This window comes from Lissotriton helveticus, chromosome 4_1 (assembly GCF_964261635.1).
Source record: "Lissotriton helveticus chromosome 4_1, aLisHel1.1, whole genome shotgun sequence".
Taxonomy (NCBI): domain Eukaryota; kingdom Metazoa; phylum Chordata; class Amphibia; order Caudata; family Salamandridae; genus Lissotriton; species Lissotriton helveticus.
In genome coordinates, this window is record NC_136063.1 from 445,519,679 (window position 1) to 445,535,952 (window position 16,274).

Below are 16,274 nucleotides of genomic sequence, written 5' to 3' on the forward strand. Positions count from 1 at the left end.
GCTTTGCAAATGGTATTGTATTTTAGCTATGTCGTATTGAGTGTTTGTATGTGATATGTTGTGCCTTTATGTTGGTTTAATTGTAATTGTTATGTGTGTAGTAGTTTAACGCATAGCTTTAGAAGGAGAAGAGCAATGTTTAGGATTTGGGACGAAGAGTGAGTAGAAGAATAGCATGAAGGTAATGAAGTATAGTGAGGAGGAGAGTAGCATGAGGCAGAAGAAAGGGGAGTGGGGAGAGAAGTACGAGGGAGAAGGAAGAAAGCGTGGAGGAGATTAGCGTGTTTTTGAAGGAAGGAACGTGTGGAGAGGAGTATGAGGCATAATGAAGGAGAAAGGAGTAGAAGAGTGGTAGGAGGCATATGAAAGGAGTGTGAGAAGTAAAAGAGTAGTGGGAGGTTGCAGGAAGGTAAGATTATTTGCTTAGTTTTAGGCATAAGGAAGTAGATAGGTGTAGAAGAGCAGTGTTAGGTAGATTGTAGGAGAAGTGCAGTGTGATGCAGAAGGACTGAGTGTGATGAGGATAAGAGCAATGGTAGGCAGAAGGATGGAGAGTGTTGGGGAGAAGAGCAGTTGTGCTAAAATGTTTGTGAGTGTGGATGAGAGTAGTATGAGGCATATAGATGTAGTTGTGTTGGTAGTGTGTGTTGGTAGTGTTGTATTGTTGGTGGTGGTGGCACTGCGTTGATGTTGTTTAGCTAATGGTGGTTGTTGATTTTTACATACATCACACGCAATTGAGGACACAGGCATCCGGTGCAAATTAATGAAATGAGGCAGACTCCAAACCCAGTACTAGTCTGAACATAGCATTGCCTGTTTGCTCCTTCTTATGACGCCGATGGCACAACACAGAGATGTATAAACTAAGACAGTGGCATCGCTTAAACTGATGTACCCCACCCGTCAGCAAAACATGGCGAACTGCCCCTAATATTTCTCTAAAGCAGATAGTGCCCACCTATGCAAATGCCTTGGGCCAAACGGGGAACCTTTTGACACCTGCCTCCCTCACACTATAGCGTCTTTATTAACCTGTGAAGTTCGACATGAGGCATTTATCTCAGTAGAGGTCAGAGCGTGAACTGTCTTGTGCGACAGATAGTTCCTTTGTCTGAGATCGGAGCCAGACCTGTTCAACGGACAGGGCTGTTCCAGCTGAACTCGAGCCCGAGAGAACTGGGAAAACACAGAGGAGAATGCTGCTCTTTGAGGACTCATCTCGCGAGATCTTTGCAACCTAAGGGGGGCTCTCTGCTATGTAAGCCAGGAGCACTTAAGAGCTATGCACCGAGGAGGATACGCTAAGATGAATTAGACTGCGTTTGAAGGAACGAGTCTGTAAGATCAGCATTTGTGTGACATAAGAGAGTTTCTGCTGTTGTTTCTGTCCATTAGAGCAATGCATACATGCATATGCTGTCAGATCCGTGTGTGCAGAGGGAGAGCACTACTGTCAAAAGCCTGAGGTCTCAACATCTATGTAAACTCACCAACAATTTCATAAAATGTGCACAGCCAAATGAGCATTAGGCAAAGGATGGGTGCGTGCGCCAAGGATGAAGGCTGGCTTGTGTGACTGGTGTAAAATGAGAATATCTGTGTACTTAGTCCACCAACAGAAGGGAGAAGAAACAGGAGTTTGCCTCCTGGGAAACTGTGCCGTCAGTGCACACCCCTGAACTCCCTGGCATATCCAGATCAATGTATGTTGGGGAGCAATCACAGCTGAAACACCCTATACTTTCAACTGCTTGACGCCCGTGTCCCAAAGTACACACACGGTTCTACAAACGTAACTTTAACCTAGTTACCTAGGCTCCAGATGGGCACACCATGTATACAAAGTGTCCTAGTCTCAGTGAAATTAAGAAAACATGTTTAGAGAACCTGCCATTTTTCCCATAAGATTTAAAGCACTAAAGCAGCGTTTTGCGAAAAGGCATAATCCCCAATGTGAGCCACCTTTTTAGGACGCCAGGCCAATATTTGATCGCAATCCATTCCGACCCTGTTTGTATGCAAAACTCCTCCGTGTAAAAGCCACACGAAGGGCATGAATGGTAGGAGGGGGAACAATGGAGGAAACGTTCGCCGATTTCTTCTATAATTAACATGAGGCATGTTTATTATATGAAATGGGCTAAAATTAACCAAATATTTTTAAGCAAAAATGGTAATAGTTTCAATATAAATAAAAAATAGCCGATGCACATGCAAAACTCTTCAATGCATACTTTTTACTTTAATCATGAATCACATAGTGACACGCACCTCTGAGAGGTTCAGGGATCCCTCCTCTCCCTCCTTCCCCTCGTCCATGGCCGGGCTGTGAGCATGAAAGTGGTGAAGGCGGGTGCTTGCAGCAAAAAGCACTGGCTGAAACCGGAGATGAGGTAGCACCCTGTGTTAAGTGTGATCGGCAGACAGATTAACGGCGGGTGAGGGCAAAAAAAACAAGTTCCCGCTTCCCGCCGGGCCGCCGCGCTGCCTGCGACGACCCGGAAGCGGTTGGGCAGCCGGCCAATCGCAGCCCCGCCCCAACCGGAAGTCCCACCCCCATCGCGGCGCGAGAGAGAAGCCACTGTCCGAGGAGCCCGGAGGGCTCCTGATCGAGTCCCGGTCCCGAGATGGGGGACCGGGTGAAGAGCGGCCGGGCGCATGAAGAAGGCGGGGCTCTCATGTGGTGAGAGAGCCCCGCAAAGCGCAACCGCCGCCCGAGAGGCACGCCGAGCACCGCCAGAACAGGTGAGTGTGTTGCAGAGGAGGAGGAGGGGTGAGTGGGGGTGGGGTGTGCGCATGTGTCTGTTGTAGTGTGTCTGTGCGTGCGTGTGTCTGTCTGCGCGTGTGTCTGTTAAAGGGGGGGTGCGTGTGTGTGTGTGTGTATGCAGTGTGTGTATGTGCGCATGCGTGCGGGAGCCTTTCTGTGCATGGGAATAGCAGGGACGGCGACGCGACGTGCGCGCTCACGAGATACAATCGCCAGGAGGACAAGCTCGTCACAGTCTGCTGTCTACATTCCCCGGAATCCCTGGAAAGTGGCGACATAAGTAGTCTCCCTAGACAGCAAAAGCTTCGCTTTTGCTTTCGTCTAGGCGAGACCTAAAAACATGGGTATTTGGACTGGAAGTCAAAGTGGGTTCAATTGCTTTACTTTGCTCCTACAGTCCAGATCAATATCCCAATCCTGAAAAGTAAAAAGGGGGTGAACTAGGCAGGTGAAACCTCTCATCCCCTTAATTTGTTCCATTGCCGTTAAACCACAGGTTAAAATGATCAGAAGAGGAGGAAACAAAGGGTGTAACTTTGGATGGATATGAGCATTCAATATTCTTATATGCAGATGACATGTTGTATCTTCAAGACACAGCTAAGGATCTTGAGATAATTATATCACACATTACGTCCTTCAGAATCTTTTCTTTCTGGTCTGTGGGTTAAATAGGTCTAGGGCTTCAGGCCTTATGGTACTTACTTTTTACAAATTTCCAAATGTATTTATCCATATTTATTTTTGGGCCATTTTGGTCGGATTTATCCATATATATATTTTTTTTTTAAATAGCCATAAAATGATATATTTCTACATGCATTTAACTGATAAACATGCACTTATACTTTGATGCCTGTCACTTTTTTGAAAATTAGGCAGCCAAATACAACAAAACACTACATCCACAGGTAAATATTAGCATAATATACACATTAACATATATCTGTATTTAAGCTAATCTTATCGTGTTGTTTAACCCCCCATGCTGTCTAACTGCTCAGCCGTTGGCCTGAAATTCACAAAGAAGAGCACAAAGAGTCACTCACAAGAAGCACAATTTTCTGTATTTTTCCACTTTTAAAAATAAATGCAGTCAGGAAACGCAATGGTTTTGGTGGGTATTTATTTGTAAAAATAAGTAAAAAAGGAAAATTAGGGTTTTTAATTATGTCAACTACTGCTTATTCCCACTTCAGCCTCAAACTGCAGAATTACTATTAAAATTAGCCCTACTGCTTCAAAAAGAGACAGCACTCTCCAGATATTTAGCGGTAAAGATATATCAGTAGGATTCCAAAACAATCAGCAGTAACAACATTAAAACAGCAGCAACAACAAAAGAACAGATTTCATTTTGGAACAAACTTACATCATCCATACTGGGTAAGATAACCATTTTTAAATGGCTATCTTACCATAGGCTGTTTCTTCACAATTATACCTTTGCTTCTACTTTAATATATATTCAGGTCTCTAGATCACTTAAACTGCAACTGAAATGGGGTAAGGTCCTGGTGGGCATCAGAAAACTAACTGTCTGATGCAGAAGGGGGACAAGACACACCAAAGTATGGATTCTACAGTTTATCTGTACAACTATGGGTATTAACATTGGCAGCTGATTTAGAAACACAGGAGTACCACTATCTGAAAGGACATGTAGAAAGTAAGACACTACTGGAGATTTTATTAGTACAGTTAAATGAGAGCTGAAAGCACACTCAATTTTGAACACTACAAAACACTGCAGGATGTGCTGCCTAACGCGAACCAAGACAAAGGTTACATACTCCTCAAAACTACCAGTGTGGTGTTATCCCATTAAAATCATAGCATGGTTAGAGGCAGGGATTAATGAGACCGGGCAGTTATTCAAAGGAGGCATCTTGCAATTGTTTACAGACCTAAGGCAGGTGTAAAAAATACGAGGAGGCCAGCATTTATTATATTTGATTTGATTTATTTGTAAAGCGCCTGAATCACCCCCAAGGGGTATCTCCGCGCTGTAGGATTGCTACCACCAGCCACCGAAAAGAGACAGATTAGAACAGTGAGGTTTTAAGGAGCCTTCTAAACTGTAGGTAATCTGGGCATTGTCGCAAGTGAATAGAGAGTGTGTTCCAAAAGAAGGGGGCCAGGTGGGAGAAAGCTTTACCACCTAATTGAGCTTTCTTGTAGCGAGGAACAGAAAGTAGAGATTTGGATCCTGATCGAAGAGACCTGGATGGCATATATTTGGTAAATGTATCTGCTAAATAACTATGACCTTTGCCATGCAAAGATTTGTGCACAATGCCACAGATCTTAAACCTAATCCGCATCCGCAGCGGAAGCCAATGTAGCTGTCGCAAGAGGGGGAGGGAGGCTGTACTAGTGGGAGCATTGGATACCAAGCGAGCTGTAGTGTTCTGGACTACTTGCAGTCTGTTTAAGGAGGTTTCATTTGCAGAAATCGGCAGAACATTGCAATAGTCCAGGTGGCTTAACACCAGTGCCTGGATAAGTGTTTTTCATGTGGTTAGAGGCAGAAAGGGAAATACCTTCCGGAGAAGACCTAGCACATAAAAACATGAACCAACAGTAGATGTGGAGTGCTCCTTCATTATAAGTTTCTGGTCCAGACAGACAACCAGATTTTTAACCACTAGTTTAGGAGTCGGCGCAATGCCCAATTCCTCTGGCCACCACCTAGGAGACTACCTCAGTGATGCTTCTCCAAACAGCATGATCTCAGTTTACCCCGCATTAAGCTGGAGGAAGTTATCGCTCATCCAACCAGCGATGGTTATCATACCCTCCAAAAAAGTAGACTGGGCATTTGGATTGTTCTTATCAAAGGAAAGTAGGAGCTGAGTATCATCAGCATAAGACATTGGAACAAATCCTAAATTCCTTAGTAAGCCCGCTAAGGGAGCAAAATAGATGTTAAATAGGGTGGGGCTCAAACAGGAAAGGGCTAAGATTGATAGTCTGAGTTCTGTCAGACAGATAGCTCATCATCCATCACGAAGTGCTCCCTTGGAGGCCAATTTCCCTAAGTCTCCTTAGCAGAATCTGGTGGGATATCGTATCGAAGGCTGCTGATAAGTCGAGCAACACAAAAAGCACCACTTGTCCGTTGTCCAGGGACATTCTAATGCTGTTGGTAACCTCAATCACAGCAGACTCGGTACAGTGTCTGGGTCGGAAGCACGGCTGAGAAGAATCAAGACCGCTCGAAGCTTCGACAAAATCGGACAGATGTTTATTTATATGTTTTTCTAGAATCTTGGTCAGGAGAGGTAACAATGAGATGGGACGATAATTGGATAAATCCTCCATAGGGGCTTTAAGATTTTTGCGGATGGGGATTATTTGTGCTGCTTTCCATTCGGAGGGCAGGAGACCCTTTTCCATGGAACAATTCAGGATTGAACAAATAGGGGCAGCAAGTTGTTTGGCAAGCAGTGCGGTGTTCTTAGCTGGAATAATGTCCAGCGGAGAGCCTGATTTTATGCTATTTAGTAGCAACTCTACATCCTTGGGCTTAAGTGCCATGAATTTATCTAACCTCTGTGCATTATCTGTGGCCGCAGGGTGATTTGCCAAGAAATCAATCTGAGGACTTCCGGCTGAAGTGATTTTATTGTAAATCAATTCAATTTTCTGTGTAAAGTGTATTGCTAGTTTGCCACAAAGGGCTTGAGGGGGTGTTTCTTCATTATCCCAAGCATTGGGATTGGTGAAAGATTTTAAAATCTGATAGAGAGTTTTCGGGGCATTCCCTGCCTGTTCAAGTCGCTGCACTATATGGATTTTAAGAGCAGTGTTAATGTTTTTATCATATTAGGCAATGCGAATTTGTATCTTTCTGTATCTTTTCTACATCACAGTTCAAGAGGAGAGACAAGGAAATGTGGGCTGCTAGACCCATAGGTTAGGAAAACATACTTTTCCCAGCATCTGCAGTTAATTTGGCCCACATGGAAATGGTATTAGTTCAATTTCTGAAAATTTTTGGTACTCCAAAATGTAATCATCATTGTAGTAAGAAGATGATATTCATGAGATGGAAATCCATGACGTCTCACTGATGGCAATATACTGGAAAACGGGATGCTAGATACTTTTGGTGTGCATGATTAACATTGTAGTTGTAATAAAACTCCCAGGTAGAAAGTTGAAATTTATTGATGGGTGAAAAACATCTGTCAATAGATTTTCTGACAAGGTTATATAACTATCAACATCTCGTTTAGTAGTAATGACATTGCATGGAGAAGCACTGAATGCATGAGAAATCCTGCTTAATGTTATTCCGTGGGGAAACATGGTGTGCCATAACAGTATTATTAGCAGGACTATTGAGATTCCTTTGATATGAGATTTGTGAATCTGGATGTAAACTTGGGATGTTGATTTTTCCACTAATCGGGTCATTTTCTTTTTATCTTTTGAGACTGTATTGAAAATATGGATGGAATTATTGAACACACTAATTCTTTCTTTATCAGGTGAACTTAGCCCTGAAGAAGGGTAAGGACAGCGAAACATGTGTAGGATATCTAATAGTGAATCTTTGGGCTGAAGATCAAACGAGTGAAAGAAATAATTTTTAGTTAGGAAAAAAATATGTCATACCTTCCATACAATAATCTTGTAGATTAATGTGCAACTGATTAGTGTTTTGTACTGTTTTTTGTAAAGTTATGTTATGAAATGGGTATATTGTTCATATTTATTTGGAATTTGTTGAAATTAAATTATTTTGTATTATTATAATTCTGGCTTTTAAAGTTTGTATTGCCATCCCAACAAACGGAGTACTTTTTTGGGTATTACAGCGAGAATATTGGATTAAAAATGCTGTTTTGGGGGGGAAAAATCAATATGGAGGGTTTGATTTAAAGCAGGGCCAAGGACATATATTTTGTATATGCCTTTTTTGTTTTCACCAAAATTTCTCTTGTTCAAAAAATTCAATGCTTACGTTAAGGTCGGATATGTAATTCAAGGTAAACGTTTATGATAAAGTCTTACATTCTCGTTATGCATCTGATTTATTATTTTGGACAAATTGGTGCTCAGCTGTCAGTGGCTGTGCACCTGCAATAACTCAAGAATACCAGTCGCGTTTGCATTTCCTTGTAAAGTGTACATAGTGCATGAACTACAACCCTGAATCCTGGTTGAGTATCTGGATATTACTGCTGTTTCTAATGCTGTGAAGCTCATCCTTGGCAATGGCTGTGAGGGTTAAACATGTGGGTAAGTCGGCTGCTTACCGTCTCAAACTTTGTAGATTCATTTTTCCCATGCTCAAGACCTGCTGGTAACCACACATGACCCATATTGGGCACAAAGTGGTACTATTGCAATGTCTTCAATGCTATTGTTATTAAGTCTTCAGCATCATATGCAGTGGCGACTCTTCTGCTAAGGCGGAGGAGCGCCGCCCTACTGCTTCAGCTGACAGCTGAGTACAAAAAGTCAAAATTACAACGATCCCTTATTATCATTTTGCTTTTTGTACTCAGCTTGCAGTTGAAGGGGCAGGGCGATGCTGGGCTCCCCTGCGCCTCACAGCAAGGAGGAGTGGTGGCAGCACCAAAAGTACACTTGACGCTTTGGCCGGCCATTTCGGGCCAGCCAAAGCATCATGCGCACTGTGCATGTTCTCCACCCAGGCTGCAGTACAGCCTGGGTGGAGAACATGCCCAGCCTGCCAGCCCCTGTCTGAGCGCCGAACCTTGGCACTCAGACCAATCACAATGCTGCTAAGGCAGCATTGTGATTGGCCTGGGGATTCTGGGAGGCCGTGTGCTTCGCTTCCTGGTTCCAAGCTGCTCCAGCGAGGAGGGAGGAGAGGTGGCGGTCGGCGGTATGAAGGCAAGTTGTATTTTTTTCATCCCCCGTTCTCCCTAGGGCCGCCCTCCCTCGGGCCCCCTGCCCCACCACCCTTTTGGGTAGCAGCCGCTACTGATCATATGTAACCATGCCAGAACAAAGGAGCTAGAATGGTCACTGGTAAACCCAGCGGAACATACAACTCCAGTATCAGTGCAGCAAACTCATCAACTTTGAGGACCTTTCTGTGCCCTTCAAGGCCTTTTATGGCAACACCCCAGTTTACATCAAGAGCAAGGTCAGAACCTATAGACTTGAATGAGAACCCTGATCAGCAGAAACGTTTACAATTGAAATACCAAGTTAAAAGGCTTGGGCTGGCTGGTGGGAGCCTTTTCTATCCGGCAGCTGGAGCGGAGAACAACCACACATTTGAGAAACAGGAGGGTTAAACTGCTCTTAGGACACTGTTAATGGCAGTGATATTATTCTGCAGATGCTCTCTGGGTCTGTGAACGCTTTGCATAAATGAACCATCTTTGAATAGACTGGATTCCTCGCCAAACCATGCAGCTGCCATTGTATCAGTCTGTCTGTCTTGTTATGACCCTTGTTTTCTAAGCAAGCACATCACAAGTTCTGAACTTCTGAGTCTTTGCCAGTCCAACAAACAGACTTACAAACCTCTGGGTGGTCAATGGCACAGTTTAAAGAAACTGCTGGGCAACATTATTTTCAAACTTATTTGGAACTTTCATAGACCAGCAGAAAACCAGTATCTTAACTTACCAGGTTCCAGCTTCAAATGTGTCGTTTACACTTTCCGGTTCGGAAAACCTGTGATCTAAAAAACACACATATATTAACGCCTTGAAGAAGAAGAAAAAAAGCTAGTGCATGCAAACACGAAAAATGTCAGAATAACCTGCAATTAAGTGACATTTCCTCTAAATCCCCAGATAGGACAGCATGGACCGTCTTGCCAGAGGCAGAAAAGAAGGCGGTGTCTAGTAGAAGCAGGCAGCGTCACACAGTCTTATGTCACAGTGACTGACTGAAGCAAAGACGTTGTAATAATACATCTTGATAGTGAGTTATATAATTGCCAGGTTCTTGCGGGAACATAATGCTTGGCAGGTAATGATTAATTTCATAATTCTGAATAAAAACGGACGACGGTTTTGAAGCATGCGACCTAGGAATGCAGTTAGACAGGAAGCTCAAAAAGCAGGCACAAAGCTGGTGTTGCTTTCTAGAGATAACGCATAATTAACACGTTTACAATTGTGAAAAATCAACATCAATGTATTCTCACTACAGAAATACTCCCAATAGAGGCTTTCTGCAGAGGTGACCGACTCTCAGCCCTTTACTATTTTAAGCTAATCAGAACCTTCGAAGACAGTGGTTCTTCACCTGTGGTCCGCGGACCCCTGGGGTCCACCATGCAATCTCAGGTGTCTGCGACTATTTGGAAAATTAAGTAATAGTTAGTAGATTAATTAAAGTTATATACTTAAAAAGCGTAAGGTAAAATTGAAAAATGTGCAAGTACTCTGTAAATGTGAAGGAATTTGAAATAGAGGCTAAAAATGGAGTTGGTGTCCACAGCTTGATTCGTTGGAGCAGTGGTGCTACAGCAAACAGAATCTGGTATGTATGTTTGGTTGAAGCATTGAAAAAAATGTGCACGCAGAGGAGGAAAAAAAGGATACAGTGGCGTGCTACAGTCTATTTTTTTTATTTTTTATAAAGAGTTTTATATAGCGCGAACTAGACACGAAGATATCAAGTATCAGAGCGCTTTACATGAGCACCAGTTTTGTTACACGAGGACACATTCATTTTTAGTTAGGCACGAGGGGATGGAGTGACTTGCCCAGAATCACAGGATGTGGAGTACTGTTGCAAAGACTCGAAACCGGTTCCCTAGCTTCGAGGTCAACCGCTCTAGCCGTAAGGCTACATCCTCTCCCCACTCGTCTTTTAGAAAGAAAACCAAATGTTGAAACGTTCCAACATTGCTATTAAAACTCTGATTTCTGTAACATTTTTATTTGTCAATTTGTTTGATGTGTACTTCTGTCTGTATTTTTATGCATTGTTTTGAGGCTGTAATCGTAAAATTGGTTAGGTAGGGGCCTCTGGCATTCAGTGGTGTCCAGTGGGAGTCCACAGAAGTCAAACGGTTAAGAACCGCTGATCTACCACTATCATCAATGGCAATCAATTACGATCTGGATCCAAATCAAGGTGTATTTTAATTTAGTTAGTAATTTCATGCCTGATCAATTGCCCATTTGCTTTCAGGACAGCTTCCCTTGCAAAACTCAGTCAATCCAACTTGGGGTTGATCCTTCAGTCAAAAATCCTGCTTACCCCTTTGCAATATGGGGGCATGTCAACCTGGGTGGCAGATCTAATTACATTCCTTGAGTGATGTCAAAAGTTGACATTATCCATCATTCTAGTTCGCCTCACATGGCTGCTTATTTCTCTTAGGCTTCCTCCTATTTCTTGTTCATTTTCTTTCTTTTCCCATGCCTTTGTAATACCAACAATACCTTATTTAGAGAGGAACTCGTTTTGTACTGCAAATAAAGGATTAGTATGATAAAACTTCCACCCCAGCCCTTGGATAACAAGAACCTTCTTGTGTGTGCTCAGGCGTGCAGCCTTTCACAAGAGATCTTTCCTGCCCTTTGTTAAGCCACCCACAAGATCAAGTATTGAGAGCTAGCATCTGGTCAAATAACCGAATTTAAAACCTTTTATGGGTCACATTCACAACATATGTTGCTGAACTCTCTAAAGAAGGCATTTGTTGGGAGGTGAAGCAAGTGACACACAGGGTTCAAGGACAACAGACTCTACGGGCAGTACTACTCCCTCTTAGCTTCTTTTCTCACTGCTTAGACAACACGTGACAGGGTCTAGCAGGCCTGGGATATTGCAGCTCAGGAATACCCAATCAGAACCTGAGCAGAGGAAGGAACAGTTGGATTTTGTAGGAGAGTAGGGTCTGCTATCCTATGGTCACCCCAAATTTTTGCTTTTTGCTTCACTGGTTTTCGACTACTGAGGCTGTGGGCCTGCTGATCAGACCCCCAGCCTGCTGTTCTCTCACTAAATTACTGACACATGTGCTATAGGCACATACCAATTGGAAATGGACTCCTTGTCAGCCCCTGTATAATGCACTATAGGTGCCCAGGGCATAGGGGCCACCAAGGCCTACCAGGGGCTGCAGCATATCTTTTGCCACCCCTGGCTGGTTCTTAAATTGGCACAACTGGCTGATCACTCAGCTGGGGTAAGGTGGTGTAAGCACCCCTTGCTTAGATATAGTATACCTATATCTAAACCTATATCTGGACACATGTAAACCTGTGAGCCACTCCTATGGAAGGCCTCATCAATCCTGGAGGCAGAGTGCGTGGTTTTATGTGAGATGGAGCTCTAGCATGAGCTGAGCCTGTCTGCAGCTGTCGGGAACAACTCCCTAAGCTGTTTCAGGATAATGCCATACCATATACTCTTAAGTGCCTTATAATCCTCGCGGTTAAATAGCAACTTTGGTTTGGCTTTATCAAAACATGTCGTGTAAGGTGTCATACGATTTGGAATACTATCCCCTCGCCAGTTCTGGCGACGGGGATAGCATTCCACCCCTCTAGAGGGGTAAGACATGTTCCTTTACTTTAATGCGGTTAAATTCTCCAAAGACCTTAGATCCACAAAATGGATGCCTCTGCCACAGACAAATGTCTGGACCCCTGCAGCTGACCGAAACTCAGCCAAAGGGGTCCTGGACAAAGGGTTTCCTGTCACAAGAGGGTGTCACCACCCTCCAGACAGGAGATAGTGGATTGTAGCAGGGAGGTCTGAAAGAAACCAGACACTGCCTGGGGCGCACAAGGCTGCCCCTTGCATAATCCGGCCAAACCGGTTCTGGGGCACTCCAGCCCTCGTGCCAGGGCGGCCTGGATCAAAGGAAAGGGGTGTATCCACCCCCTTCCTGGGTCCCACCCATAAGGGGGGACCTAGCAGGTAATCACGCCCCCCAGATTGGAATAAGAGTGGGAGCAGTGCCAATGCACATCAGATTTCCTGGAAGAAACATTAGAAACGAAACTCTGGACCCTTGGACCTCCATCTCAACGCATAATTAACACTTTACAATTGTGAAAAATGAACATCAATGTATTCTCACTACAGAAATACTCCCAATAGAGGCTTTCTGCAGAGGTGACCGACTCTCAGCCCTTTACTATTTTAAGCTAATCAGAACCTTCGAAGACAGTGGTTCTTCACCTGTGGTCCGCGGACCCCTGGGGTCCACCATGCAATCTCAGGTGTCTGCGACTATTTGGAAAATTAAGTAATAGTTAGTAGATTAATTAAAGTTATATACTTAAAAAGCGTAAGGTAAAATTGAAAAATGTGCAAGTACTCTGTAGCAGCAGGCACCATCCAGCCCTCGACGTCTACTTAGTTGCAGTTCCCGCCGGAACTCGAGCGACTGAGATCGACGAGATCAAGCTTGCCTGCCTTCCAACAGCCCGATCCACAGTCCCTGCAGAGCTGAGACCCGTGGAGGCGACCGGAAGCGTGGGGCACGCCATCTTGAATTGACCACGAGACGCTGACCGTGCAGCCCATGAGTGACCCTCGAAGCTGTGCACCGGGGTTTGAGAAGCCCCCACCCTGAGCTACTCCTGAGCCGAAGTTCAGCCCTCCACACTCGACGAGTGCTGCGTGGGGCCCTTCTGCTCCATTTGGCTCAACGCGTTGGCCCGGTCACTTGCCCGCTGGCTAGTGGTCCCTGTGCCGACGAAACTACAAAGAAGACTCGTGAATCTGGTTGCTCCAGATCCACACCAGCTCCCCTGAAAAGGAGCCCCGACTCTGACCTTCCTGGTCCGAGTGAGAAGCAATCTTCCGATCCCGCGTGGATTGCTCTTGCCAAGTGTTGTTTGCTCCAAACTTGAAGCCGACTGCACCGACGGTGAGAGCCTGCGTGGGACAGATTGTGACCTGCTCCTGGACGTCGCAGATGCCCCAGAGCCCACGTGACAGCGGAGAGAAGCTCCTCGACGACCACCTGATTGCGCCCGACATTGCCTGGTTCCGTCCTGGTTCCACCCTGGTCACTGCTGAGTGACCCAGACTCTGTCCCCTCTGCTTTCAGGTACCCTTCGACTTGAGTCCACCCTTGGACTCCACTGGACACTTCATCTTCAACCCGCCTGCAGCCCTTTCAGCTTCAAGCACCAAGAGCCTGCGTGTCAAAACCCGACGCCACTTCGACCCTGTGCACCCACTTCCTGTGGGTGAGGTAACTTTGCTCCGCCGGTGTTCCCACACTGGTGCACATCTCTAGGGTCTGTGTGTTAAGTTTTGTTCCTCTAGGTCCAGCGGAAGTGTCCTTAAACTTTAACTTTATGACTTTTACGCACCATTGGTTAACATTGGTGCATGCGTGCGCTTTCCGCACATCTCCCGAATCCCGAGGGCCATTCCCGACTTCAGCATTGCTTGTCCTGACTGCTCCCAGCGATTCCCTAGGCCCTAGGCCTAACCACTGCTCGAGTGGCATCTCTTATACCACTTGTTTAGTATATGGTTTGAGTGGCCACCCGCCCTCATCCATAATTGTGCAACTTGTATGTTTAAACAGTGCTTTTGATTTAACGCTTGTGCCCCTTTATTCATAAAGAATACTGGGGATTGTTTTTAGTAATAAACACATATATTTTTATAATATATACTTGTGTGGTGTCCTTTCATTTGATATTACAGGATTGTATGTGGTAAAACAGCTCGCTTAACACGACCTCTTAAGTTAAGCCTTTAGGCTGCTTAGTCCATGCTACCCCTAGGATAGCTTGTCTAATAAGGTTGACTTACAACCAGACACCATAAGGGATTGTTTGGTCTGATAATAGGTGGTTCCAGAATTGGAAACATCACCTATCAGGCCAACTTCTCACAGATTTCCTCTAGTCCTCCACACCAAGCAACAGTCTGGATCAAAGGAAAACTCCCAGCATTTAACAATAGAACCACAGCATTCGATTTAAGTTCTTTTTGGTTCTCTTATGTGTGCTCAGACTTTTGATCACTCATGTATCTTATCTAAGTAGCATTATATTCCCCAGTGTAAATCATCGTTCCTTTCCTACAATAGCAGCAGGTGTCTGGTCCTATTTTGCTGTTGGTGTCCACTGTTGCTGAAAAGACAATAAGGGTCATGGGCATTAGGACACATCTGCAGGAATGAGATACTTTATGGTGCATACGGTCATGCTGATCAAACCACCTTCTCTGGAGTAGCGTCTACCGCCTCTTAGACCTAAAACACCTGCCCTCCTTTCAATACAAGTGCAATATGGAGGCGACAGGCTACATTGTCACTACAGGTCATTTTGTGAAGAGTTGGGCAGAAGGGACCAGAGTGGCGGGCACTCAACTTAGAGCACAGTGAGGCAGAATGTCAGGGCATCGTGTGCCTCCGTGCCCGAAGTAACAATGCACTACAAGATAAGCTGTGGTTAGCAGGAACAAAAGCAGAGCCGTGTGGAAGTAAAGTGGTGTATTGTTGTAAGCGCAAAATGTGGGGTATATGAAGGGTCGGATACAAATTCTATCCAATAAGGGCCCCACAGGAGTACCAGCACATTAGAGGGGTGTAGTCTTTGACCCGATAACATTCTGGAAGTGGTTATATATTTAGGAGGACACAATGTATTAGTGGACGCACAGTGTGAAAGTCAATGTAGTGCCATACACAAGAGCACTGCATACAAAAGTGCAGGTGTATTGTAGTAACAGCACACAGAAGTAAAGTTTGGTGCATGTAGTAAGGGAGATGCCCGGTGTACTGCACTACAAACGAAGTGTGGGCCGGGACATCTGTGATAGAGAAGTTTTTCATGTTTTACAAGCTCTCAATACCTGCGTGGGAACAGAAGCATGCTTGCTGAGGGTATCCATCGGGTTTAAACTTAGATAACGATAAACAAGTCTTCTCTTAGCACTGGGGTAGAGTGCGTCTACAGAAACAATCACTTTTCAGCCATCTGATTCATTTAAATTCTATCAAGTCACAAGTATTACAGGTTATGTTCTTCTAAGGGCTCCAAAGACCACAACAAGATGTTGCTAATCTGGTTAGTGTTGTCTGACCACACAATCTAAGAGTTATTATAGATAGCCGGTCAAATGCAGAGCACCTGCACGCGTTATCAAGAACCCATGACGGAGTGGATACAGCACATGGGTGTGAGGGATCAGGATTGCTGGGGGCTGCATGGTACAATGCATGAGATGCCGTCTTTGACTTACCGTTCTAGATGCATTATCTTGTAGACCAGCACAGGTTCACACTACACATCCTCTGTAAAGTATGAATCATACTAAAGTATTTCAGTCAATGAGAAGATCTCAAACACAACTTACTATAAGGCTCAGAAATCAGTGTTAGGATAATATATCCCATATCTTCAACTTCTGAAGCTCCGTCTCGATCCACTGAACTATGTTGGTCTAGATTTAAATCTGTGGACCTCAGTTAAGGAGAAAAGTAAGTTTCAATAGGAAACAAAAGCCACAAACAAGAATATGCATGAATCACTGCACAGCACTTTTCATCCACATCAAGGCACAACAGCGG

General features: G+C 44.5%; 1 protein-coding gene across 4 annotated transcripts in view; it reads right to left on the reverse strand.

The window, feature by feature from the left end:
• Nucleotides 1-16,274, reverse strand: part of ESRP1 (epithelial splicing regulatory protein 1) — a 395,873-nt gene that overhangs the window by 279,190 nt on the left and 100,409 nt on the right. For all 4 annotated transcript variants that reach the window (XR_013610504.1, XM_078687020.1, XM_078687021.1 and 1 more), the window contains exons 5-6: nt 16,061-16,159; nt 9,389-9,443 (exon numbers count right to left, since the gene is read on the reverse strand). Coding sequence is in view for 3 of the 4 variants with exons in the window: in XM_078687020.1 (XP_078543146.1) it covers nt 9,389-9,443; nt 16,061-16,159 (154 nt within the window). In the remaining variant the exon portion in view is untranslated. The remainder of the gene's footprint in view (nt 1-9,388; nt 9,444-16,060; nt 16,160-16,274) is intronic.